At 37.7% G+C, this 27,644-nt stretch overlaps 1 protein-coding gene across 1 annotated transcript; it reads left to right on the plus strand.

Annotated features, from left to right (window-relative positions):
- LOC117338510 lies at positions 1-25,919 on the plus strand. The gene is made up of 12 exons (XM_033899869.1): positions 1-206; positions 11,885-12,049; positions 12,284-12,427; positions 12,753-12,891; positions 13,390-13,580; positions 15,267-15,393; positions 16,214-16,231; positions 17,571-17,835; positions 21,134-21,273; positions 21,727-21,882; positions 23,552-23,730; positions 24,742-25,919. Exons 1-12 carry the CDS (start codon positions 105-107, stop codon positions 24,961-24,963), a joined length of 1,848 nt encoding a protein of 615 aa, XP_033755760.1. The 5' UTR covers positions 1-104; the 3' UTR covers positions 24,964-25,919.
- Positions 25,920-27,644: the final 1,725 nt, after the last annotated feature.

Consider the following 27,644-nt stretch of genomic DNA (forward strand, 5'->3'; position numbering starts at 1 on the left):
GCTCTCATAAGTCGCATGCTCGTCTGTTGACACGCCGGCAGCAAGGATGTTTAACTGTGAAAGCAAATAACCGCAACGTCTGAAACATTATACACATTGGCAACATGGACATGTCGTGTAAAAGAGGCTGCATGTTTAGAACGACATGGACAAGTATTTTTACGATCATCACCGTATTTCAAAGATTCTCCATTTCACAGACACAGGTAAGTTTTCTTATATTTCTTTCCAAAAACGTTTGACAGGTATTTCTTTTCGATATATCATGTTTTTCCTAAACCGGCTATTACTTCTTATGTTTTAAAAAGTGGCCATTGTAGATGAACTTGTGTTTTCTCAAAGTATCTGAAAGAGGTTTAGTATGAGCTTACAGGTTAATTTCGATTCCGTGCAATATAAATGTAAAATGATAAGAAATATATATTATTTTTTTAATGAAACTCTATTCTGTAATATATATACAATGATTTTATATACATGTATATATATATATTTAAATGAAATATATGCTTAGAAAAGTGTATATATTTTAGGAGATAACTTTCCACCTATCAAATCACATATCAAAGTTTAATAAAGAATATTCTAAAAAACATAAATATTTGCAAATGTGTTGCAAAAATCTTTATGTCAGTGTTTAAGATTTATATATCATATCTTGCATAACGTAATCAGCTCTTCTTTTATATTGATGTTTTATATAAATAAAAAAAAAGGAACAATTCAAAAGATATTTTGAAATTATATGATTTTGATGATGACGATTTTAATATCTTTAATAATATGACCATGCAGATAGAGTTGATTGTTTTTATTTTCAGTGTAGTTTTGAAATTTTAAGATGTTATTTTGGGGTGTTTTTTTTCAGCATAACTTTGAAAGTTTAAGATGTTATTTCAATATTGTATCAGTTATTTTGTTTTTTTTTCAGCATAGTTTTGAACGTTTAAGATGTTATTTCAATATTGTATTGGTATATTTTATACTTCATTTGAAATTAAAAGAAAAATGCAATATATATGTGATATATATCAAAACTAAAAAGGTTTGTTGATAATTCCAATTTAACAATTTTAAGGTTGTGATATTTTTGCGATATTGTCATAGCATAAATTTCCATCTTTGACCCTTGACTTTATAAAACTGTCTGCCTTAGAACCAGAAGTAGATTCAAATCAACCTGATATTTTCCGTAGCAGCGCTTGATTTTACATTACGTACATGTAGTTACCCAGCGAGAAAACAACACGTTTTCATCTTTCAAACCCAACCTGTTGATATGTGGCTTGGGAGGGTGATAATGCGTTAAGTATTAATATCTATGATATATGTTCGTGTATAACGGTTTTTGGATCATGTATGGATTGTGATGGTGAAGTTAATCTGAAGTTAACCTTCTAGTGGTCAGCATAGCAGGTATGACATTGACATTGTTTTCGTAGAATACCCCATGGTCATTTTTTTTTAATGTAAACATTATTTATTTGACAACAATTGCGAACAAGTTATATCAACTTACATTAATCACGCTTGTTGACCCGGATGGAAGCGCGCGAGGGGTCTTACTGTGGGAGGAAACCGGAGTACCCGGGGAAGACCCACGTGGTCGGGCAGGTGACCCCATACCTCTTCACATCCGATCGGGGAATCGAACCCCGGCCGCCTGGGTAAAAGGCAAATGTGTTACCACTGTGCCACCCGACTACCCCATGGTCATTAAAAAGTAGATTTGGTTTAATACCAATATGTTATCAGAAATATTAATAATTCAATGCTTCATTTTAGAAATCTTTCATTTCCTTCATCTCATTGACAGTTAAACCAAGAGCAACACTATTCTATCACTTCAATATAGCACTGTTAAGTTCATGCTAAAAAGATCCAACGGTTCCGGTTTCAAGCATTCAGATATTATGTTTAAACGGTCGCTACAGTTGATTTATTATTTCATATTAAACAAAAAATTACCATGATATAATATTTGCCAAAGAATAGCCTTCTTTGTGTTATCACATAGAAATGCAACACCCGGTTTGGTTTGTTTTTAGTTTGTTTTTGTTTAACGTCCTATTAACAGCCAGGGTCATTTAAGGACGTGCCAGGTTTTGGAGGTGGAGGAAAGCCGGAGTACCCGGAGAAAACCACCGGCCTACGGTCAGTACCTAGCAACTGCCCCACGGAGGTTTCGAACTCGCAACCCAGAGGTGGAGGGCTAGTGATAAAGTGTCGGGACACCTTAACCACTCAGCCACCGCGGCCGCGGGACGTCGGCTGCCATGGGATCCACGTTAATACTGAACTCAGATCTGCAACACCCGGACACGTTAGCTGGACACCCATACCACAATTATACTGAAGCAAGTGCATACCGAAGCTTCAACGCCTAATATGAAATAGAGTGTACCAATTTTATAGACTTTATGTAGATTGTCTCAATCTAGGTTTAGAGCTCAGTGCCGTCCTCGTCTTGGAGGAGGGGCCGCGGTGGCCGATTGGTTAAGGTGTCCCGACACTTTATCACTAGCCCTCCACCTCTGGTGGCCGAGTGGTTAAGGTGTCCCGACACTTTATCACTAGCCATCCACCTCTGGGTTGCGAGTTCGAAATCTACATAGGGCAGATGCCAGGTACTGACCGTAGGCCGGTGGTTTTTCTCCGGGTACTCCGGCTTTCCTTCATCTCCAAAACCTGGCACGTCCTTAAATGACCCTGGCTGTTAATAGGACGTTAAACAAAATAAACCAAGCTAAACCAAAGTCTTGGAGGGGAATCAAAACTAACTATTTCCATGAGCACCACGAGGAACGAGCAAAAATGAGACCTATAGACTTGGATTTTTCAATAGCGACAGCAGATATATTTTGGTCGCTTTCTGGGACATGAAAGCAAATCTGAAGTTCAGCAGGGGGCTATAACTTCAGTTGTGGCTTACACCCATGCACTGCGAAACAGCAAGTGTCTTCTTTCCCCAGCCTGAAGGATTGACTTCGCAAGAGGGTAGAGTAGTACTAACCTAACTCCTTCCAAGGCTTTTGATAGTTCACTGGATTAGCCATCTCAAACACAAGAGACATATTGGGTAGACGGTCTGGTGAAGGACGTGTGTAATTAGCGTCTCCTTAGTAACTTTATTTCTTAATTGTTGTAGAACATACCAATGACAATTGCTACTAAGAAACATCCCAAGTTGGTTACGAGATTAAATGAAAGAAAGAGATTTATCATCAAAAGAAAAATGATCAGGTTTCATTTCTGCTTTGAAAAAGTAAATTCCGTGAATAAAATTTTATTTGTTAAGGTTTAAGTCTATAGAAGAATTGTTGTAATATATATATGACACCAATTGTTGTATATTTATGATTCGAAGAACAATGTTCACACCAATAACAACTGCTTCTATGAAATAGGTTTCATTTCTGCTTTGAAAAAGTAAATTTCGTGAATAAAATTTTATTTGTTAAGGTTTAAGTCTATAGAAGAATTTTTTTCCGAATAATGATGATAATAATTATAAGTCTTCATAATGTCAAAATGATCATTGAATTAAAAACAAAATAATAAATGATCATCAAATAATAAAGGATCGAGAATAGGTCCTTGTGGTACAGCTAGAGAGGCATATTATATACGTACATAGCACGTAACTATTATAATGTATCCATAAGGTCGATATACAATCATTGCTGTTATTAAACGCGTTGTACAAATTATGCGTGACGCTGTAATTTGGTAACCTTCACTCGATATGGTACAGTCTATGCTGACATTTATTTCAGAAAGCAATGTTGATCATGTATATCATGTTCTCTCCCTTTCATTCATGATAATCTTTTCGATTTATATATCATAACTTAAAAAAAATTACAACAAAGTGATGACGTCATATATACTAAACTTTCTTTTACTCATTGATTCGAACTATGGTTTATTATTTTACTACATTGTATTACGTTTTTTGCGTTCTTTCTATCTGAAAAGAAAAGTATAAAATTGAGATGAGTAAAAATCACCGCTCTGATTGGTTAATGAAATGAATAATAAATTATTTGATAATAGACAACACCAATTTGAAAAAAAAAAAGGTTCTTTAGGAATTACCGCTCCAAAAATCAAAATTCGAGAAGAAGAAAAAATCGCTCCATAACTACATTTTGTATTTCTGGTCACTCGAACGCTTGCGTGACAAGGAAACTTGTGCATATACATGTATATATAACTTTTTTCAATATTATGTTTCATCAAGTTGATAGATTCTTACTTATATTTCTCTAGTAATTTAGCATGTAATGGATAGGAAACGTTGGTTTGCTATAAATAAACATCATTTGAGAGCAAAAAATTCAGCAATTCTTTCCCTCTTTATTACGCTATTTGGACCTTGTTGGTGTCATCTCCTTAAATATCTACATATCGATTCAAATATTTTTACCGTGGTGTATATAGAAGAATATATAATACTGCGATTCGGAGTTATCTGCGAGCTGTTTCCAAAACACTCATTACTAATATAAACACAGGCGCATGGATGTTTGTATATGTGTCTAAGTCGACTTAGTCGATAATCTGAAGTGTATTTGTTATTCGTCTGTGACGCTACAACGTTACTTCCGGTTCAAAGACATTTAGCTGTCGCAGACACTAAAACAACATTTTCTATCCTAAGCCTCATTCAAACTTATAAGGCTGGTTTTCATCGCCTTATGACGCATTTTCTTGGCAGGTTTCCGGTAGAAAGTGGGAAAAAATCGACGATTTCTAAAATTAGACCCAGTTTACAGCGGTTCTCGGAACAAACAAGGTCACGGGAACGCTTTAGTGAACTATAATATTTCACCAGGAGATCCCGGTACAGTAGAATTAAAGACAACTCCAGTGTATTTTGAATTTTGGAAAATACAAACGATGTAAATACCGGCTTATTTCATCCTAAATATTAACATGCTTTGTTAACATTACAACATTCATCAGTATTTCATATAATCAATGACTTAAAATCATATGAATTCAAAGCATTCCTCTTTACCAAATGTAAGTGTCAAGATGATTGAAACATTCTATTAATTTAAACTATGTAGTTTTTTCAAAATCTGACAAACGTTCATTTTGGGCTGTTAACGATCGTTCCGAAAAGAAATATATGTCTTCACACAGGAAAATTCTCGAGGTGTGACAATTTATTAATTAAATCAAAAGGTTCAAGCACGTGTTAACTTCATCGATTGTATTCAGTGAAATTTATAATCTTATTTGTCAAATGTGTTTACACGTGATTTTCACAAGACGTACCATCTACCTGCCATTCAGAAAAGAAAATTGTCCTTGGGGATCCGATTGCATCTCCCGTAAAGCTGAAACACGTATATACTGTAGATTCATCTTTTTAAAAACCTTTTATAAAATAGAAGCTTGGGTATTGCTTTATAGTATGGTAATTTTAAGGTGAACTGGTGTGGCTATATCTACATAGGACTCCTTTGCTTCATACGATATATAATCTAAATATAAAGTACTAATATTAAGGTGTCAACTGTTTGTTTACAAGATCAAGGACGAACTATAGGTACCTATTGGTGTGTACATAATCCGGGCAAACATTATATACATAATTAGGGAAGTCATTAATCAGGGCCAACATGCAGACATACATTATTGTGTACTAGATCAGGGCCAACATACAGACATCCATTATTGTGTACTAGATCAGGGCCAACATATAGACAGACAGTATTGTGTACTAGATCAGGGCCAACATACAGACAGACAGTATTGTGTACTAGATCAGGGCCAACATACAGACGTCCATTATTGTGTACTAGATCAGGGCCAACATACAGACGTCCATTTTTGTGTACTAGATCAGGGCCAACACACAGACGTCCATTATTGTGTACTAGATCAGGGCCAACATACAGACGTCCATTATTGTGTACTAGATCAGGGCCAACATTCAGACATCCATTATTGTGTACTAGATCAGGGCCAACATACAGACATCCATTATTGTGTACCAGATCAGGGCCAACGTTCCGACATCCATTGTTGTGTACTAGATCATTGCCAACATACAGACGTCCATTATTGTGTACTAGATCAGGGTCAACATACAGACGTCCATTATTGTGTACTAGATCAGGGCCAACATATAGACGTCCATGATTGTGTACTAGATCAGGGCCAACATACGTCCATTATTGTGTACTAGATCAGGGCCAACATAAAGACGTCTATTATTGTGTACTAGATCAGGGCCAACATATAGACGTCTGTTATTGTGTACTAGATCAGGGCCAACATACGTCCATTATTGTGTACTAGATCAGGGCCAACATACAGACGTCCATGATTGTGTACTAGATCAGGGCCAACATACGTCCATTATTGTGTACTAGATCAGGGCCAACATAAAGACGTCTATTATTGTGTACTAGATCAGGGCCAACATATAGACGTCTGTTATTGTGTACTAGATCAGGGCCAACATACAGACGTCCATTATTGTGTACTAGATCAGGGCCAACATATAGACGTCTGTTATTGTGTACTAGATCAGGGCCAACATAAAGACGTCTATTATTGTGTACTAGATCAGGGCCAACATAAAGACGTCTATTATTGTGTACTAGATCAGGGCCAACATTCAGACGTCGAATATTGTGTACTAGATCATGGGCAATTTATAGACACCTAGTTGTGTGTATTCGATCAGGGCCGACATACAGACATTCATAATAGTGTACTAGATCAGGGCCAGCATACAGAAACTTTCTTATTGAGTGCTCCTTCAGACTTCTATTATAGGGCACCTATTGGTTTGAACATAGATCGGCTCACAGACAGCCATCGCTGTGTACTGAATCAGTACCAACATTCAGACATCTAATGCTGTGAACTTGATTAGGGCCAATATACAGACGCCCAATATTGTTGTATGCTACATCAGGGCTAACATACAGACACCAATTGATGTGTACTAAATCAGGGCCACCATACAGAAACATAATATTGTTGTATGCTACATTAAGGCTAACATACAGACACACATTGGTGTGTACTAGATCGGGGCCACAATACAGACACCTATTGATGGGTTTGTCCTAGATCATGGCCAACATGTAAATCACCAATATTGCTACATCAGGGCTAATATACAGACACCAATTGGTGTGTACTAGATCGGGGCCACCATACAGATACCAATTGGTGTGTACTAGATCGGGGCCACCATACAGACACCAATTGGTGTGTACTAGATCGGGGCCACCATACAGATACCAATTGGTGTGTACTAAATAGGGGCCACCATACAGACACCCATTGGTGTAAACTAGATCGGGGCTACCATACAGACACCCATTGGTGGATGTGTACTGAATCGGGGCCACCTTACAGAAACATAATATTGTTGTATGGTTTGGTTTGGTTTGGTTTATTTTGTTTAACGTCCTATTAACAGCTAAGGTCATTTAAGGACGGCCTCCCGTGCGTGCGACATGTACATGTATGCGTGTGATGAGTGCGTATGTGTGTTTTTGGAGGCTGCGGTATGTTCGTGTTAAGTCTCCTTGTGATAGGCCGGATCTTTTGCCGATTTAGAGTGCTACCTCACTGAAGCATACTGCCGAAGACACCCAGCAGCACACCCCACCCGGTCACATTATACTGACAACGGGCGAACCAGTCGTCCCACTCCTAATTTGCTGAGCGCTAAGCAGGAGCAGCAACTACCATTTTTAAAGACTCTGGAATGTCTCGGCCAGGGGACAGAACCCAAAGCCTTCCTCACAGGGGCGAACGCTCAACTAAAGGCCAAAAGTGAGGCATTGCCAAGGGAGACATTAGGAAGAAGAAAGTTATCAGGGCGAACATACAGACACACATTGGTGTGTACTAGATCGGGGCCACAATACAGACACCTATTGATGGGTTTGTCCTAGATCATGGCCAACATATAAATCCCCAATATTGCTACATCAGGGCTAACATACAGACACAAATTGGTGTGTACTAGATCGGGGCCACCATACAGATACCAATTGGTGTGTACTAGATCGGGGCCACCATACAGACACCAATTGGTGTGTACTAGATCGGGGCCACCATACAGATACCAATTGGTGTGTACTAGACCGGGGCCACCATACAGACACCAATCAGGGCCACCATACAGAAATACGATATTGTTGTATGCTATATCAGGGCTAACATAACGACATCCATTGGTGTGTACTAAACCAGGGCCACCATACAGACACCAATTGGCGTATACTAGATCGGGGCCACCATACAGACACCCATTGGTGTGTACTAGATCGGGGCCACCATACAGACACTCATTGCTGTGTACTAGATCGGTGCCACCATACAGACACCAATTGGTGTGTACTAGATTGGGGCCACCATACTGACACCAATTGATGGTTTGTCCTAGATCATGGCCAATATATAGACGCCCAATGTTGTATGCTACCTCAGGGCTAACTTATTGACACTCATTGGTGTGTACTGAATTAGGGCAACCATACAGAAACACAATATTGCTGTATGCTACACCAGAGCCACAATACAGACACGAGGCGACTAAATTTGGGATCTTATCTTTTCTCTTCTTTCTTAACTTTCTTCTTCCTAATGTCCTCACTTTTGGCCTTTAGTTGAGCGTTCGCCCCTGTGAGGAAGGCTTTGGGTTCTGTCCCCTGGCCGAGACATACCAGAGTCTTTAAAAAATGGTAGTTGCTACTCCTGCTTAGCGCTCAGCATATTTGGAGTGGGACGGCTGGTTCGCCCGTTGTCAGTATAATGTGACCGGGTGGGGTGTGCTGGGTGTCTTCGGCAGTATGCTTCAGTGAGATAGCACTATAAATCGGCAAAAGTCCCGGCCTATCACAAGGAGACTTAACACGAACATATCGCAGCCTCCCAAAACACACATACGCACTCACCACACGAATGCATGTCGCACGCACGGGAGGCCGTCCTTAAATGACCTTAGCTGTTAATAGGACGTTAAACAAAATAAACCAAACCAAACCAAACCATACAGACACCAATTGGTGTGTACTAGATCGGGGCCACCATACAGACACCCATTGGTGTATACTAGATCGGGGCTACCTTACAGACACATATTGATGGGTTTGTCCTAGATCATGGCCAACCTATAGACATATGTTGATTTGTACTGCACTGAATCCAGGCAAAAAAATAGATTCCCACTTAATCAGGATAATATATATATGTATCATAAATCCACCTATTCGGCTGCTAATCTGAGAGCAAATAACGTCACAAATCAATCTATTTGCGAACTTCTACTGGGGTAATCGTGCAACAGTGAAGACGGAAATGTTTTCCAATTTATTGCTATATACACGTTGTGAATTATGACTCTTTTCACCTTTAAATATCAACACGGCGTTTTTTTCAATGTTGCCATTTTAGTCATATAACAACGAGTTCACCAGCTCAATAAATCTCCACATAGTTTTATGCGAACATTGTTATTTCAGACAAACAAATGCATAAAAGTTCAATACAAACAATACGCTTTATTTTATGAATCCGATGATTCGCTCGTAAACATTCACCAATCGTTTGCAGTTGTCGACAGTTCCACTTAAAGAAGCCAATTAGCTACTTGAATTACGCACTGACCACAGAAGCGCGTACGTCCCTTCGCGGCCATTGTGCTATTGACACCGATCCATTTCTTTGTAGCAGTCTGTTTATGATATGCTGTTTTTGTCTCCATTGTCCTAAATACGTTAATGCGGAAGTACCTCGGCTTTTTTCTTAATCTGTATTTAAATTCTGTTGGTTGTTTACGAAGTTGCGTTCGAGAGTTTGGCGGAAATAGAAGTCATTAGTAGGAAAGGTTAATGGCTGAAAAAAACCCTGGATGAAATTTCTCCTTGCTAGAAATTCAATAAGTCCAAGACGTACATCGGAAACTATGATTAAAATTACATGAATTCAATACGCAGATTCCATTTTATTACATAGTAGTTACCCAGGCAGTCAAGGACCTCATAATTTTCTATTTATAGCTTTTGGTTACGAATCTAATAAGATTTCCTTATCATTTTGTTCTATATGTGTTTTTGACGTCATCTTCAGAAGGCTTGCAATAAATAAAAATGGATTTTTATAACCAGGAATAATCTACTTCCGGACTCATTTCAGTTATATTCTGATATATTAGATTTTTTTACGTTGCTAATCAACGCATTTTTCCCTAGAATATCATAAAATAGCGTTCGGATTAAAATATCCGAATATGGATCTTGTGTAACATGATGGTGTGAGACACTTCAAGACAATTTTAAATTATTTCATTATTATCTATAATATTATTATGCAGCGAAATTTATTACATATATTTGTTTATAAATATAACAGATATGTACACAAAAAAAAAAACACATTACGAAACTAAATCTGTAAAAAAAAAAAAAAAAAAATCGGCTTTGAAATAACGTCATTGTTTCGGTTATTGGTGTTATCTAGCTCCAGGAAAAATTTTAATTGAACATAAATTTGAGCTATAAAAGCTATATATGTGCTACACAGGTAATTAAACCTTATTGGAAAGTTGATTTATGGAAATCTCCAGTCATATTTCATAACAATTAAGATGGCGATGTAAGAACTATGATAAATCTGCGTCATTGATCACGATACAGGTAAAATCATCACCTATACATCACAGGTGAAAAATACAGGTGTGTATGCACCAGATAAGGACACCAACACTCAATTTCGCCGTCAATCAAATATTGTGTCTGATCCATAATTGTGAAAAAATGCCATACCCATTTTTCATGGATGAAAGATGTAGTGTTAAATGTACCCACTTTTCCCCACCGATATTGGATACAGAGAATATCTTTGATCTATCTTTATTTAATAGCTCCCGTAGTGGTAGAGCGTTCGTTTAGAGATTCTAGCGACAGGTCGCTTGTTGTGTCTCAACACGGAAAGGGTATATACAGCTGTATACTTGTGTAGCGGAACCGGACTGGGCTGAACGCCAGTGGCCAGTAAGCTCAAATGGTCAGAGCGTCCGTCTAGAGTTCGGAGGTTCCGGGTTCGAGTCCCGGTCTTATCGGTGCATTTTCATCTCCTGATACATGTGGCGCCCAACTAAATACCCACAGAGGTGGTATAGGATCTCGTGTGTGTCTTCGGGGTCGAAGACTTTGTTAAAGGAGGGAGGAATGAAGTGGAACTGGACTGGGCTGAGCGCCGGTGGCCAGGCAGCTCAAATATAGCGTCCGTCTAGAGCTCGGTGGTCCCTGTTCGAGTCCCATTCTGGGCGTTGAATTTTCCTCTCCTGCTACACTTAGTTTCTGACTATATACCAATTATAAACTATATCATCAGCTTATACCGCTGTGCCACATCGGCGTTCTTAAAAAAACGTTTCAATGGCGCAGTGAGGGTCGGCCCGATACCCTGACATGATCATTGTTGAAGTCGTCTATTAGATGATATTGACTGCGCCATTGAAACGTTCTTTCTAAGAACGCCGATGTAGCGCAGCGGTATAAGCTGTGGTTATTTCTGGTATTTTGGGTGCCGTAGATCGTGAGTTCGAGGCCCGGTCAGGGCACGAGTCATAAAGTTGTCTTCCTTCGTCATTTGTGTTGCTATTTTATATATCAAATAATCATTTATTCACTTTAAAGCCTAAAAGACGTTGGAAATCTCCAAAATTTGGAGGTCAGTAAAAATGTAAAATATGCATTTTATGGTATGATATAAAACAGCATATTCTTTAATTAAGATTCTGACTTCCGTTTTTATTTGTTGGTTTTTTGTTTGTTTGTTTGGTGGTTTTTTCCCCCAGTTAAATTTTAAGATATTTCCCTCGCTCTTTCTGTCTCAGACTCCGGAATCAACCCAGTGTACCACCCCTCTGGGTGTGGCCATGGGCTCCCGGGCCATGTTGCCCTACACCCTATCGGCTACAGAGGGCGAGGCTCAGGACGCACGTCTCAACGGTCGGCGATCCTGGTACGGGACGACGCTTGGACCGACTACATTTGTACAGGTACGGCATATTTCATTGGTCCATCTCTGTGACGTCATCGGTAGGGTAGATTTTATTCGTGATTTACTTAAGATCGTATCAGGGAACTTGTTTTGATATTTGGACAATTATAATGCCAATCGGGAACCTTCGGTACTTTTCGTTAACGAGAAAAAAATTGAGTGTTTTCTCGTTTACGGAAAGTCCCGAAGGTTGCCGATTGCAAAAAAATGCTTCTACGATTTTGATCAACAGGTTGAGTTCGAAAGTAACATGCTAGTTACTGGTCTACAAGTACAAGGCGACAGCGAGAGACATATATGGGTGACGTCACTTAAAGTAAACTACAGCGTTAACTGTCGGGATTACTACGCCATTGAAGACAATGGCATGCCACAGGTATACAAGCTGCTTTTTAACTGGCAACTCAAAGATGTCAAGTCAAAGTTAGGATATCTTCAAAATAAAATTGCGAAACGCGGATAATGTATTTTTAAATTTTTATCTGTCTTGATTCCTATCTGTTCCTTAACTTTCACATTAAGAAGTTAGATTAAAAAATAAATAAATAAATAAATAAACAATAAAAAAATAAAAAAAAAAAAATAAAAAAATATGATTCTAGAGGTTATTCCTAAAATGTTGTCCGCATATACCATGTCAGAGTTGTGATGTGTTTTTAATTATTTGTTCCCTGTCATGAGTTATCTGCCCTTTGTTTTAGGTGTTTGCCGCTAACGTCGACACCAGTTCCGTATCCATCATAGTTTTCAGTCACGTCTTTGTGGCGAAGTGTGTCCGACTCATCCCGACTGAGCGTCATGGCAATTTGTCCGCCCTCAGATTCGAGCTCACAGGCTGTCGTAAGTTCTACTGCTTCAACCTGGCTAAAACCAAAGCAACATTTCTGTTAACAGTACATTTTACTCACTTATTTTCCAAAATAAAGAGCTCTATGATAAGAAATAATGATGGGAAAAAAGTATTTGCATGAATCTTTTTGTTTGTACAATTGTGAAAATTTTATCTGACAGTAAAACTTCGATATTATGACCTACAATTATCATTAATGTGGATGTCGATATAACGCCAATGTCATTTCCCAATTTGATTTCAGTCAAAATACTGAAGTATTCCAATGTGCCATTTCCCTTTTTATCTCAGTAATTCAGTAATCACGTGACCTTACCATATCGCCAAACGCCTTTTAATAGACTGAGAATGGCAGTATAATGCGTACTTGCTGTAGTATAAATGCTGACTGTCTCGAATGGTTCCACCTGGACGATGATCTATGAACAGTTCTCGTAATATGCACGTTTTATTTACAACATATTTACATTTATTTATTTTCTTTAAAGTACCCTCTTCGTGCCATAAGATTCTAAATGCTACCGCCAGTGATAGTGGTGTGCAGCTCCGCCTGGCGGGAGAAAAACTCGTATCGATGATTCGTATAGAGCCGACTGCCATTGGCTACAGTAGTTACGTCATCTCGTATAGCCGCACGTGCGTCACGTTCTATGACGTATTGGAGGGCAACCAACCAAAGGTAAGCAAACAAAAGTATATAATAGTCGCAATTATTCCGAAATATGTGTTAAGTTTGGTAAATCATTGTAAACCGGAAATAGATTATATTTGTACTTCCGGTTGAATCAACAATGTCGGTTTGAAACTCGAAGAACTGTATAAAACACATAAGAATGATATTTTTCTTATTTTTTCTATAATCGGTCTTCGATGATTGATTTACCATGCATTTAAGATCAATATTGAACATTGCATATGAACGTTTTGACATGAATTACCTTCTAAGAGGGGCCGCGGTGGCCGAGTGGTTAAGGTGTCCCGACACTTTATCACTAGCCCTCAAACTCAGGGTTACGAGTTCGAAACGTACGTGGGGCAGTTGCCAGGTACTGACCGTAGGCCGGTGGTTTTTCTCAGGGTACTACGGCTTTCCTCCACCTCCAAAACCTGGCACGTCCTTAAATGACCCTGGCTGTTAATTGGACGTTAAACAAAAACAAACAAACACACAAACATTTTAAGAAACATCGTTATCATACCAAAAATAAAAATGATATATATTCCCGCCAGACGGCTAAACAAGCCGTCCAAGGAAATCATGAATCATAATATCAATTAGAAGTTCATTTTTTGATAAATTGTCTGAAATAGAGAAATATTGGAGATATTACAAATGCATTTTTCAAAGGCCATTCCGCAATGTACGTTTTTTATAATATAAATTACGGCAATTTTGTGAAATTGTGCCAAGCTCCTGTGATCGTATTAGGCCCTGTTTGTTCTATGATCTGTCGATTTAGCGGATGTCAATTAGTCTTCTTGCTAGACTCGGCTATAATTGGTCCTATGATGAGATTCTAGACTATATTTGACTCTTATACCTGATGCAGCTGTTCAGTGCCTCCGTCCAACGAGTGATTAGGCCTCGCTATGACATGTCCATGGATATCAATCATCTCTCCGAATTTGGAATCAAGACTATCCACCTGAAAGGTCGACCTATAAATATTGTATATAACTATCAAATGAAGGATAAATGTAAGAAAAATAAAACATAAACCAAGATTGTACCGCAAGGCCTTTCTGCCTTCTTGGTAAAATCCTGCAAACATACTTCCTGATCTCAGAAAATATCATAATTTTTTCTATAAAAATATTTTGAAGATGCATTTTCAAGATTTCGATAAAATTTCATCATTTACCAGTCAAACGAATACATAAATAAATAAATAAATAAATTAATTAATAAATGAATGAATGAATGAATGAATGAATGAATGAATGAATGAATGAATGAATGAATGAATATATCTATCCTGACGAAATATAACTAAAAAATCTTTCATGTTTTGCAACCAACCCAACATCTTTTGGCAAATCCTACCAAACAATATTTTAAACTGTTTATAGCTTAATATTTAGCATCCATTGACGGTCTTTAAATGATTAAATATATCGCTTACCCTTTAAACATCATCTGATAATTATGATCACACTGCATTTTTCATGAATAACATATTGCTGTATTTCTTTCTGCTCCGTTATAAATTCTTATTGTGAAACCCCTCCGTCAATGAAGACATTTATGGGGTTTTGATGGGTGCACATGGGCGCTAGTAAAAGTTTTAAATGTTTTTTTTTCTAATTAGAGTTATGGCCCTTGATGCCATACTACCTTAAGTCAAGTTTTACATGTTTTCTTCAGGTATTCACAAGCATGGATGGGGAGGCTATAGATGTGAATCTCCAGCTCCGGCCACTTAGGACGCTATGTATACGGGTTACACCATTCGGCCAGGCTACTCCGCCTGTGGCCAGGCTCCGGGGCTGTGGTACGTACCAGACATTTATATGGCTGACACGGAGGACTTATTCGTGGCATTTTTTTGTCGTTGTGCGTCTTACTTTTTCTATCCCCTCATGGCCTGGTTCACCTAATTTATCCTGTCTTTAACTTATTTTTTTTATTTTTGTTTTTGTTGGGTTGTTTTTTAGTTTTTCAGTTTTTTGTGGTTTTTGTTTTTGTTTTTTTGTTTTGTTTTTCTCATTTTTTCCTTATGCTGAGTCATATCTGTTTGAACCATTCGCTATATTGTGTATAATGGGGCATTTGTTTATACTTTTATATCACTGAAAATAATCTCTTATACAATGTAGTTCAGAAGACAATTAAATGAAATAACATTTAAAAAAATAAGATCGTCCAAACCTTTTTGGTTATTTCCCCATGATACCACAACAGACATGCTTTATGAAAAAACTGAATATTCACTAAGAATTTATCTCCCTTGAAATTGTCTCCCTTCTTCGTAATATATGTACAACTACAGGTTCAATGAAAAATTATTTAACGTCTTACCAATGATATGTGTTAAATAGACAGGTTGCTTGCAAAATGTATCATATTCTTTTCATTGATTCAATATTTTGGCACAAAATGATAAAAAGTTTTATTGCGGAGCTGTCATGTAAAACAAATTAAAATTTGAAAATGAAACTCACAAAAAATAATATTTATATCATGCTAACCTTATTCAATATTTTCCCTCAAAAAGTACGTTATAACGAAATTCCGGATTAATGAATTATCCGGAATGTATACATCCGGTTTAAAGAATATACGAATAATGTAAATAAATGTCTCTGTTTCAGCCGTTACAGAGAATGAAGGTAAGAAAAAAGATTTCCCCGGCGCCTAGCAGGTGCCGGACAGTCTTGCTAGCTATGTCGTAAATTATCACACTTTAGTGTGGAAATTCAGTCAGAAACTGTCGGCCTCTGATTTAGCCAGGAGACAAATCAGAACAGGTGTCCGAGAATTTTCTATACAATTTGTATTTTAGTCAGTCCGTCCTTGTGCAATCGGAACTCGTCTGATGGCGGAAGTCTTATTCGCGGGGCTCTCTCTTGATAAATTAGTTAGCTGGCCTTATCCCCGTTCCTTTCGGATTATCGAAGTTCAAATCAAGGCAAATCGGCATTATACAACAGCTGATATATGATACATATTATTGAAGAAATAGAAGATCTTACAGAAAATGTTACAGCAAATTATGAAACGGTATGATAATCCCTATTACAATGTCACAGGTATAAGATAAAAATATACATGTATTACGTATTTCTTACTTAAGCGAAAAACCAGCGAGTTTGATTTCGTAATTTTGGATTATATAAAACACGGATTAAAAATATGAGACGGGTAGTCTGGAGTAACTGAATACACTTGTCTAGAACTTTTAAGGATAACTGTAATTTTGAAAATTATTTAGATATTTTACCTGATAAAGATAGATTATTTTTTTTTGTAAATTTCACACTACTAATCATAAATTTATTATTGAAACTGGCAGATGGCACCAGATTGAGTATAAGGGGAAAAAATGTCCACATTGTAATGGTCAACAAATTGGTGATGAATTTCATTATTTACTTATTATTAAGTTTAACAAACTAATGAATATAACTAATGTTAAAAAACTAATGAAAATGTGTATTTTTATCAGATTAAATTAATAACATGATTTGTCCTCCTTGATAAGAATGAACATATTTTGTTGTGAAACAGTGCCGTACGTGTATCTCTATACTAGGTTTTTCTCTATACATCATGTCAACATGTGAAAAGAGAGTAAAATGAATTTGAATTTGAATTTGTCTTTCACCTTGGCGGCCGGGGTTCGATCCCCTAATCGGACATGTTCACATGCCGCCCTGATCATTTGTCTGACGAAGGTGACAGTGTACATACCGTTCTAGTCATCGAAAACATCACATATAAACACTCATTGTTTGTGTCACAAAATACTTGCATAAACAAACATTCCAACTTGTACAAAATGTATAGAAATACTTCATATACCTAATTTGACGTCTCAATCATTTGGAAAATAAACAAAATTCTAAAAATTTCTATCGAGAATGCTAGTATGTAAATGTAAAAGGTGTGAGATCCTTAATATTGCCAAATCATTCAGCTGTAGTACTTAATTTCCGTTTTATTTGACAGAAATTCACGTATCGTGCGGACTCACTCATTTCCACAACGAAAGATACGACCTTCACAGCGTCCTCAGGAATCTCCATGGCAACAGACAACTCCGTCAGAAGCGCGTGGTAGGTGGCATTCACGCGGCGCCGGGAGAGTGGCCATGGCTTGTATCGCTCCACTTCCTGCGGTACCACATGTTCTCCAACACTTCCGGTTTCCCCCACCTATGTGGCGCCTCTCTCGTACACCCGCAGTGGGTGATTACAGCCGCCCATTGCTTCGAGTAAGTTGAAACTTGAACTTATTTGATTTGAAGACGTAAACAATTCAATATTTCCGTACTTTTCGTGGGAGGTGAAACTTGAACTTCTTTGATTTGAAGACGTGAACAATTCAATATTCCCGTACTTTTCGTGGGAGGTGAAACTTGAACTTCTTTGATTTGAAGACGTGAACAATTCAATACTCCCGTACTTTTCGTGGGAGGACACTTGTAAATATTTGCATTTTTTCTTCTTAGACTTGTGCTAGACTTGTGTACCAAGCTTTATGTATATATAACATCAGAATTGTTCTGGAGAGCATGCAACAGACCTTTCGTACGCATTCCATGAGGTATTCCCCAGCTCGTAACACTGCAATAAAATAATGTCAAGAAAAAGTATAAGGAAGAAAAGAAAAGCGACCCTTACGTGTTGTTGTCATTAGGCGAGGGCGGTAAATCGGAGTTCTGCAGGGTGACATAAGAGGGGCGTTATGTCGAGATTTAATTGTTTTTATGTCAAACTCTTAAACTGATTCAGTAGTATATCATGATACGTAAACTGCATAACATTGTATGCATTATAACGTTCGAGATCATAAAAAGGTGTGGCGTTCATACGGTGATGACGCGCATACGTATGATAAAAATAATCTTTGATTGACAGTTAATGAAAATGTAGTAAAACTATCAAAATCAAATCTTTACCAAATTATGAATGATACATTGGAAATGTAAAACCTAAATCCTTTATCTATATGATATTGAAATGTACATCGTTATATATTGTGAGCATCAAAGCGCTCTGGCGGACAATTTAGAAAAAAAAGGAAATGGTCGTTGTGCTTGTTGACAATGACTAATTAGCTCGTTCACATATACGTACAATATATTGAATTTGTTGTAATACAACCCTGACCAATTAATGGACAGGGGACGGATCAGGCTTCAGACCGCTGACCACTCTCTCTTTATTGATTATATTTTGTCCGTATAATACAAAACCACGATCCCTTCCCATCGCCTAATCAGGTTTCACGCATAATTGACGCGATGCGTGTTTAATATTCAATATTAAGGAATAAGATATGTATTTTTCTTTTCATTTCAACGAGTATATATGACCGTTTTGTAATGAGTTATTGATTTTAATTAATTTGGAATTCCGGATAAATTGACATCCGGTTTCGTTTATTCGGTTGTGATATGTTATTCATTTCCTGTAGAGAGTAGTAACAATTGTTAGGATTTGTTGGTTTTAATCTCCCCTTTTAAGTGTCTAGAAGCTCATAATTTTACCTGGTTCCAATTGCAATCGTTCTTTGATTCTGTATACTATTTCAACAGTATTAAATGTATTTTCCCAGAGAGAATTGTAATTCCATTTGTTTTCGCGACAAAGACTCATACACGGCAGAATCACTATGCGGCATCGAATCTAGAAATCGCATTTCAAATTATCGTAATGGTTTTATATGCATGCTTTTTAAATGCTGAATTCCTACAATTAATATACAAAAGAATCTATGTATATATTTTTTTGGAAGATCACTCTCGCCTATTTTAAGTCAAATTTCCGATATTTACCAAATCCTGGATAGATTGCCAAGCTTCCTTTTATCGCCGAATGAAAGTTTGTGTTTTGTTTACCATTAATTTGTGTCGCCTGCGAATAATTTTGTTATTTTGTTATTTTAAATTTGTGTTGATGAATATTCATTATGAAATATTTACCTACATATTTGAGCTCATAATTTGCAGCAACCCGTACGTACTCTTGAGAATATCAGATCATTCGACAGCATATGACATTTTTTTCCCTAAAAAAGTTAAACACTAACGGCCAGGCCATAGCACAACTGCCCTGCAGGTAGGGCGTAAGAATTGTACCTGGTGCCCCCATTGCATGATCGTAGGAGTCGACTAAATTTGGGAACAACTTTCTTCTTCCTTATGTCTTAGGGGCCGAGTGGTTAAGGTGTACCGACACTTTATCACTAGCCCCCCACCTCTGGGTTGCGAGTTCGAAACCTACGTGGGGCAGTTGCAAGTACTGACCGTAGGCCGGTGGTTTTTCTCCGGGTACTCCGGCTTTCCTCCACCTCCAAAACCTGGCACGTCCTTAAATGACCTTGGCTGTAAATAGGACGTTAAACAAAAACAAACAAACAAACAAACCTTATGTCTCCCTTGACAATGCCTCACTTTTGGCTTTTAGGTGAGGCTTTTGGTTCTGTTCCCTGGCCGAGACATACGTCTTTAAAAATGGTAGTTTCTACTCCTGCTTAGCGCTCAGCATATAAGGAGTGGGACGACTGGTTGGTCCGTTGTCAGTATAATGTGGCCGGTTGGGGTGTCCTGCTGGGTGTCTTCGGCAGTATGCCTCAGTGAGGTAGCACTATAAATCGGCAAAAGTTCCGGCCTATCACAAGGAGACTTAAAACGAACATATCGCAGCCTCCCAAAACACACATACGCACTCACCACACGCATGCATGTCGCACGCACGGGAGGCCGTAATTAAACGACCTTAGCTGTTAATAGGACGTTAAACAAAATAAACCAAACCAAACCATAGCACTATCTATCTATCTATCTATCTATCTAGTTTATAAATGATGTAAGCACTACATGACTATATAGATTAGCATTTTGATATGGTGTTATCTGCAACTTAATCCGACAAATATGAATGACCACACATGTGAATTGGCCTTCCAGTGATGTAGGTCGAGTGAAATATGAGTACATTACGAAACTTCCATGTCAATACCTATTTGGTTTATGACCTATTGGTTCGTGGTTTAGTATTTCCATTGTGACGTCATGGAAGTGTTAGAAACGCTACGAGCACCGATTATGATTCTGGCTCGATAAGGTTTAAGGGGCGTAACCATGCCACTGAAGTTAATAACTGTTTATATAATTATTTCCGCTCTATGCTACTTTCTGCGTTTTCTCATCCGAATAGTTTCAAGGTCATTTCTGCTTTTACATAGGATCATCAAATAGGTCGCCTCCGGATTGAGAAAATGCCTGTTATTGACCACGTCATGATTGTAAGCGGCGATTATAATTGAAAACCCCTGTAGAATTATGAATTTTATTAAGAGTTTTATTTCTCTAATAACCCGCCCCCAAGTGGCAACAACAAATGTCAATAGGCTGGTCACAATGCACAGGCCAGAGCTCATCAAATAGACCGGGGTAGAGAAAATGCATGTTATTGACCACATCATGATTGTAAGCGGCGATAATAATTGAAAACCCTGCAGAATTATGAATTTTATTTATAGTTTTATTTATGTTGTTACTCCAGCGACACGGTATGGCCGGGCTTGGCCGAACCTACTAATTGGCAGGTTCTGATTGGAGAACACAATCAGGCGGGAAGAGACGGTACAGAGCAGGCCTTCAGCATCAGCAACGTTTACAAGCGGGATAACTTTCAGATCTCATGTTAGTATATAACATACTCTATACCCAATATCAATATCTCGGGGAAATTCCCAGCAATTTTGGGAAATCAATATATTTCCGGAAATCTCACCCAGAGGTTGCGATTGACATTGCGATTGACATAGGCTGTGACGTCATTGATGATGACGACTTTCCGTTGGCATTTCATTCTGTCATACAATGAAAACCCGGTCTACATGTGTGTCATAACTTAACCTACCAGTTGTGGAACTCTTTAGAAAAGGCAATGCAGCATACACCCTTAATATTGTGAAAGTATACTACAAATGTATAATGTAATGTTTCTTAAGGAAATTCGATAATCGTGATTTTTGAAGAAAAATAAACAGAGACGTCCTTTGTAGTAAAACCTTATGTATATTTTCATTTAAAAAAAAAAATATATATATCCATTTGTTCGTTCGTTCGTTCATATTTATTCATCTATTTCAGGGGACACGCCGCTGTTGCAAGATATCGCCTTGCTGAAGTTAGACCGACCAGCTATTTTGTCCGACTATGTCAACCCAGTCTGTCTGAACGTCCTGCCCAATCGTTTCCCGCCGGGATCCGCGTGTGTCACGGCCGGCTGGGGACAAAATACCCAAGGTAATTTTACCATAAAGTCATTTATTTCCGTTCGCCATATTGTGTGACATGTTTAAATATTTATGACTGACGTCATTTATCAAAGATTTTCAGACACCAGTGTCTATCAACTGTATCATTCGCTGCAGAGATATCGATAACCAAGTAATATATTACATTAAAATATTCTCGTAATGAACGAAATATTGGAACATTGTCACTCCCTACCAGTTTATCGGCTTTCTGAGATTGCACGTGATTGTCAATCAGGCAATAATTTGTATGTTATTATATTGTGTTCTATAGGATATAAACTCATTTTTATGCGAGGAGAAATCTAAAAAATGCATTAATAAAAAAAAAACAACAACAACAAAAAACAACGCCATGGTATCAAATGTTAAATTAAGTCTGTATTGGTTGCGTGGACATTGTATCATTTAAGACAATTCATAAGACTGTCCTACAATAGCAAGCCCCGCTGTGGCCGAGTGGTTAAGGTGCCCCGACACTTTATCACTAGCCCTCCACCTCTGGGTTGCGAGCTCGAAACCTACGTGGGGCAGTTGCCAGGTACTGACCGTAGGCCGGCCGGTGGTTTTTCTCCGGGTACTCCGGCTTTCCTCCACCTCTAAACCTGGCACGTCCTTAAAGACCCTGGCTGTTAATAGGACGTTAAACAAAATAAACCAAACCAAATCCTACGATAGTAAACTACGTTTTGGAATTCGCCAAATATGATAAAACGAATACCGTCATCTGTATCTCATGCACAGCGATACGCCCACTTGTGGCATGGCATGCAGTCTTATACATCATTATTTCCCAATATGACTAAGTTCAGCAGAACGGGTCATTCTGATCGGACTATGCCTAATGATTCCATTGACGTCAAATGTCTGTCTTTAATGGTCTCATGCAGTGTCACCAAATCATTAATCATGACCAATCGATATTCGTATGACTAGTTTGGAACTCTTTTACAAAGGAGGTCCATATGTTACGACAAGGTGGCGTACATTCTTAAATAAAAAAATCTTCGGTTGATAATTAACCTGATGCAATTAAAATAAACTAATTAGAATTGTTCCTTGTCTTGTTGACCTGAATGAACTTCCGTGTGACCCGGAAATGACCTTTAGTTCCATTCTATCCATTACTGTTGTGTAGCCATGAAGACTTCTCAAACTGTTCTTATGCATAGTTGAAAAAGCATTTTGATACTAAGTGTTGGCTTTTGTTTTTGTTCTGGTCACATGAAGTAACTTTGACTTTGACATTGTCAAAGTTATACTTTTTGGCATTGGTACTTAGCGAGTTAGTTGTTTTTCTCTCACGGTCCAAGCTCCGGTTTCATCAAAGTTTCTTAACTATAAGGGAATTCCTTAGCTTGGAATGCTCCAAAAGGTAAAAGCATTACATAATTTAAGGGAAATTGAAAGAATCTAAATACAATGATTTTCTTTCTTATTTCCAATGAAGCTTTTGGAACTCTGGAACATTTTAAAGTTAAAACAGTTTCTCCAAGTTGATCAAAGCTCATCGTCGGTGAACCACGGTTGATTGCACTAGGCCTCACTACACTTATCAACCGTGGGTATCCGAAGTGTAGCGTAGCGTTGTGCAATCAACCGTGGGTATCCGACGATGATGAAAGCGAGGCCAAATTTTTACTTTCACCGCATTTCAGATGGAAAGGGAGTACGCCTTCCGCTCCATGCCCAGCTGCCAATCATTCCACCGGCTGACTGTAACGCAAAGTATGACGCTCTACCCGAGGGTCACGTGATGAAAAACTTTGTGTCCATCGATGATACTGTGCTGTGTGCCGCCACCGAGTCCAGTCAGACTGGACGTGACTCATGCCAGGTTTGTTTGTCCTTACCTTAATCCATCTTGGGAAATTTCCGGCAATCTTCGGAAATAATTTCGTAAGATTTTCGGAAATGTCTCGAGATGTTTTGATTGTGTTGTAGCGTGGAAGTAATTAAATTTAATTGGTCGGGATGGAACAGTGGTAGTACACTTGCTTTCACCCAAGGCGGCCGGGGTTTGAATTCCAATTCGGACGGTAAAAGGTTTAGAGTCACGTCGTTAATTGAATTAACTCACAAAAATAGATAACAAATGTAGTAGAGAATCGTTGGATTCATTTCATTAACTTCACAAAATGAATGGCATTTCTGCTTCATTTTAAATTTCTATATATAAACAAAAAAAACACAAAAAAATGACAACAATAAACACGAAAATCTGAGCCATTAAATTTAATAAGTTTATTCATTAAAAGTAAGCCATACCTTTGCATGTAATAAGTACTAATCGTAAACAGACATTTTGTATGTGAACATGTAAAAGAGTAGCTTTTCCAAGCTGTAGTCTTAAAAATACATCTTGCATTCACACTATCAATTAATTTGTATTTATCTTAGAACAATTTATTTTGAGTAGTTATGATGTTTTTTTTTTACATTATGTATTTTCACTTTATCCAGTGACGTGTGTATCACACATATACGTCTCTGTTTCATCTTAAACAATAGATTAAACTGTAGAAATTGTTATGTTCAAGTATTTATACTTTTTCGCTGTTTTCAAGTGTAATGATACAATCGCAAAACAAAAAAACAAAAAAAACCAAACAAACGATATTTAAAAATCATATTAAGTTCAAATCAAATTTCCAATTTAACAAAAACAAAAAAATCCTTCAAACTATATTCGTCAAAGATGTAAACCCGCGAAATATTTTATCAGCCGTTCGGATAAGTACATTGATGTATGGATAACTAAGCACAAATGATATCGAGAAGAACTTAGCAAAGCGGAACTGTAAAATGTTACCCAATAATATGTAGAGCGATCTGTGATGGTTTTCAGGGAGACTCCGGAGGGCCTCTCTTCTGTGAGGACGGAGATCACTGGGTCCAAGCCGGAATCGTATCCATAGGAATCGGATGCGCTAATCCGGATTTCCCCGGCATCTATACACGGATATCGTCCTTCATCAACTGGATAAACACGACCTTGGTACAGAATTCGGACGACCCGGAACATCCGGATGTTATCAATACCGGATACAATCCACTGATACAGAAATAGAGTCAAGCTCCGGACGGATATATAAATATATTCACATCCAGGAAAATGTTATTTTTTCGCAAAGCAAAATGTATAATCCGGATATTATAACATTTCTATGGGAAAATTCCATAATTCGGATGATATCTGTACCGGATGCAAGCTACCGATAGAGAAACAGATTCACACTAGGAATACGTTTTAAATCCGGATATTTTCAACTTTTTATATTCTGATATATTTTGATATCAAGTTTTCTGAAGTAAAGACAGTTTCACAGTCTGGATATATTACCGTAACGTGCGTTTGCGAGCATGTACTGGAATATGAAATAGTTTTGGATATTGTAATTGTTCATAGAAGTACTAAAAAATCCGGATATTATCAATTTATATGCCTCCACATTTCTGATATTATGAATATTTTACAGATGAAAAGTGTGAGTCCGGTATGAATTGGATATGCCGCTCAATTACGAACACCGTTTCTCATATCTCTTGTGCAGAACATCAATGATCGGTGGTAAAAGCCTTTAATCTACATGGACTCAGTGTGTATAATTTAATCGGCACCTGTCGTCAATATCAGCATCTGATGAAGACGCCAAAACCGCCATTATAGGACCAACGTATCATCAGAGTTGACCATATCCGGAAATAAATACGCACTCCGTGTCTTATTACTACATTTGACTTTCCGGTGTGATTAGATATATAGTGACGTTTGGTTACCATGTGAACAATTTACAGTGTGCCTTCTGAAAATGCTCATTCGTGTACGAATTTAGCCTAGTGGAGAGGAAACAATGAGATCTTAGATTTTAGATAGTCCGAATGATACGTTCGGATCCTCGGATGCTATTCATCAGCAACAAAGCGTTTGTCACTGTTATTTTAATATCTACCAACAAAACATTATCAAGATGTTGGTTAAGGGAATTTTGTATTTAACGGGTAATATTAAAGCATATGAACCAAGTTGTTTTCTCTCTATTTTTGTTCCATTAAAAAAATCCGGAAATGCCCTGACAATATGTAAATGTCTAGGTTGAACGTCCGGCAGTTATATGATGAAAATGGATGGTTGTAGATCATTTTTATCTCCTTGAACGTCACCTAAGTAGAAACTTCTCGATTCAGTATACAGTCCAACGATCAACTTGTACATACATACAGTCGATTCTATTCCTGGGCCCTCAAATGTCTCCAAAAGCAGAGAATACCATCCGGCAATCGGAACCCCTCGTCATTTTCTCCGAAACTAGACTCAGCCTACGTTCGCAGACGGAGGCGAGGTGTTCCGATTGTACCATCCGGAACTCAATTTGAAAAAAAAACGAGGAGTTCCGGATGGAGAGAATAGTCCAATTATCGTCTACTTAGGACTCCGTATTTGTTAATGTCGTACATGTATGTTATCGGTTAATTGAACCTGTGTTGCGGAATCTCATATCATTTTCATCTTTGATTAAGAGCTAAGAACACGACAAAAGAAACCATCCTCGATTCTGCAGGGGGTCCATAATCAATCGCCCCTTTAAAAAAAGCCATGCAGTGAGAATAAGGAGGTTTATTGCATTTTTGCCAGCGAAATATAGAAATTTATCAAACTAATGAAACTTATATTCGGTTTTCACTGGAGCGATGAGCAGTGAAAGTATAAGGTTTTGCAATGAAAATTTAAGATTTTGCAGTGAAAATATAAGTTTTGCTGTGAAAATATAACTTTTCCGTTTTTGACCAATCAGAGCAGACCTTTGTATTCACCTCGTTGAAACTTGCCGATTTTTCCGATTGAAGCGGAGATAGATAAATTAGTTATTTTGCTGTATTTCTGAATTTCTGACTCGTTAATGACAAAATACTCACTTCGCGTTAGCTATTCATGCACAGATTATCCCATAACAGCAGAAAACGCTTAAATTGCGTTGATCAGTCCTTTCAAAATGCCGCCATCAAGTTGACGTGGAGTAACGCCACAAAGAGATGACGTCATTACTGATTCCCGCACTTTTTGACTTTTTAAATTTTTTCGATGTTTTTAATTCTGTTTTTAAGTTTATTAAATGCAAAAATGCTTCGCACTCGTGAAAATATCGATATTCTGTCATACTCGTGAAATAAATGTTATATTAAACGGGAAACCATTCAATGTCCTCTATATACTATGTCCAAGCTCCTGTATGATTTTCCTGATATTAGGCTTACCCAATTAAAATTGACAACGGGCTATTAAATGCATATCTATCCTTTCTGGCTTTCTCCCCTCCTAGCATTCATCATGGTAGCATCTTTTTAGTATGAGGCACCGTTTCACTTTGTATTGCACTATATTTATATATACTTGTATAAGAATAAATTTTGAAATCAACTAACACCTCGGCGGCCATTTTGAATTTTGATAGGTTGAAGTTTATTACCGCTATTTCTTAGACAGTATGTTATGGATGTTTTTATTCAAATTCATAAGTAGGTTCCCTTGGTCCCTAGTTGTGGATATTGAATTTTGAGATTGATTGCAAAAAAGGCTTACAGGCGACCATTTTGAATTTTAACGTTGAAGTTTGTTATCACTAATTCTCCGGAAGTACATGTAATATTTCTCAAACCTGATGTGTATTATTCAAATTTCAGTGTGATTTGAAAACAAAATGGCTGACAGTCGACAATCTTTTTTGTTTTGACAGTTATGGTTTGTTATGG

The sequence above is a fragment of the Pecten maximus genome, chromosome 1 (assembly GCF_902652985.1).
Source record: "Pecten maximus chromosome 1, xPecMax1.1, whole genome shotgun sequence".
Taxonomy (NCBI): Eukaryota; Metazoa; Mollusca; class Bivalvia; order Pectinida; family Pectinidae; genus Pecten; species Pecten maximus.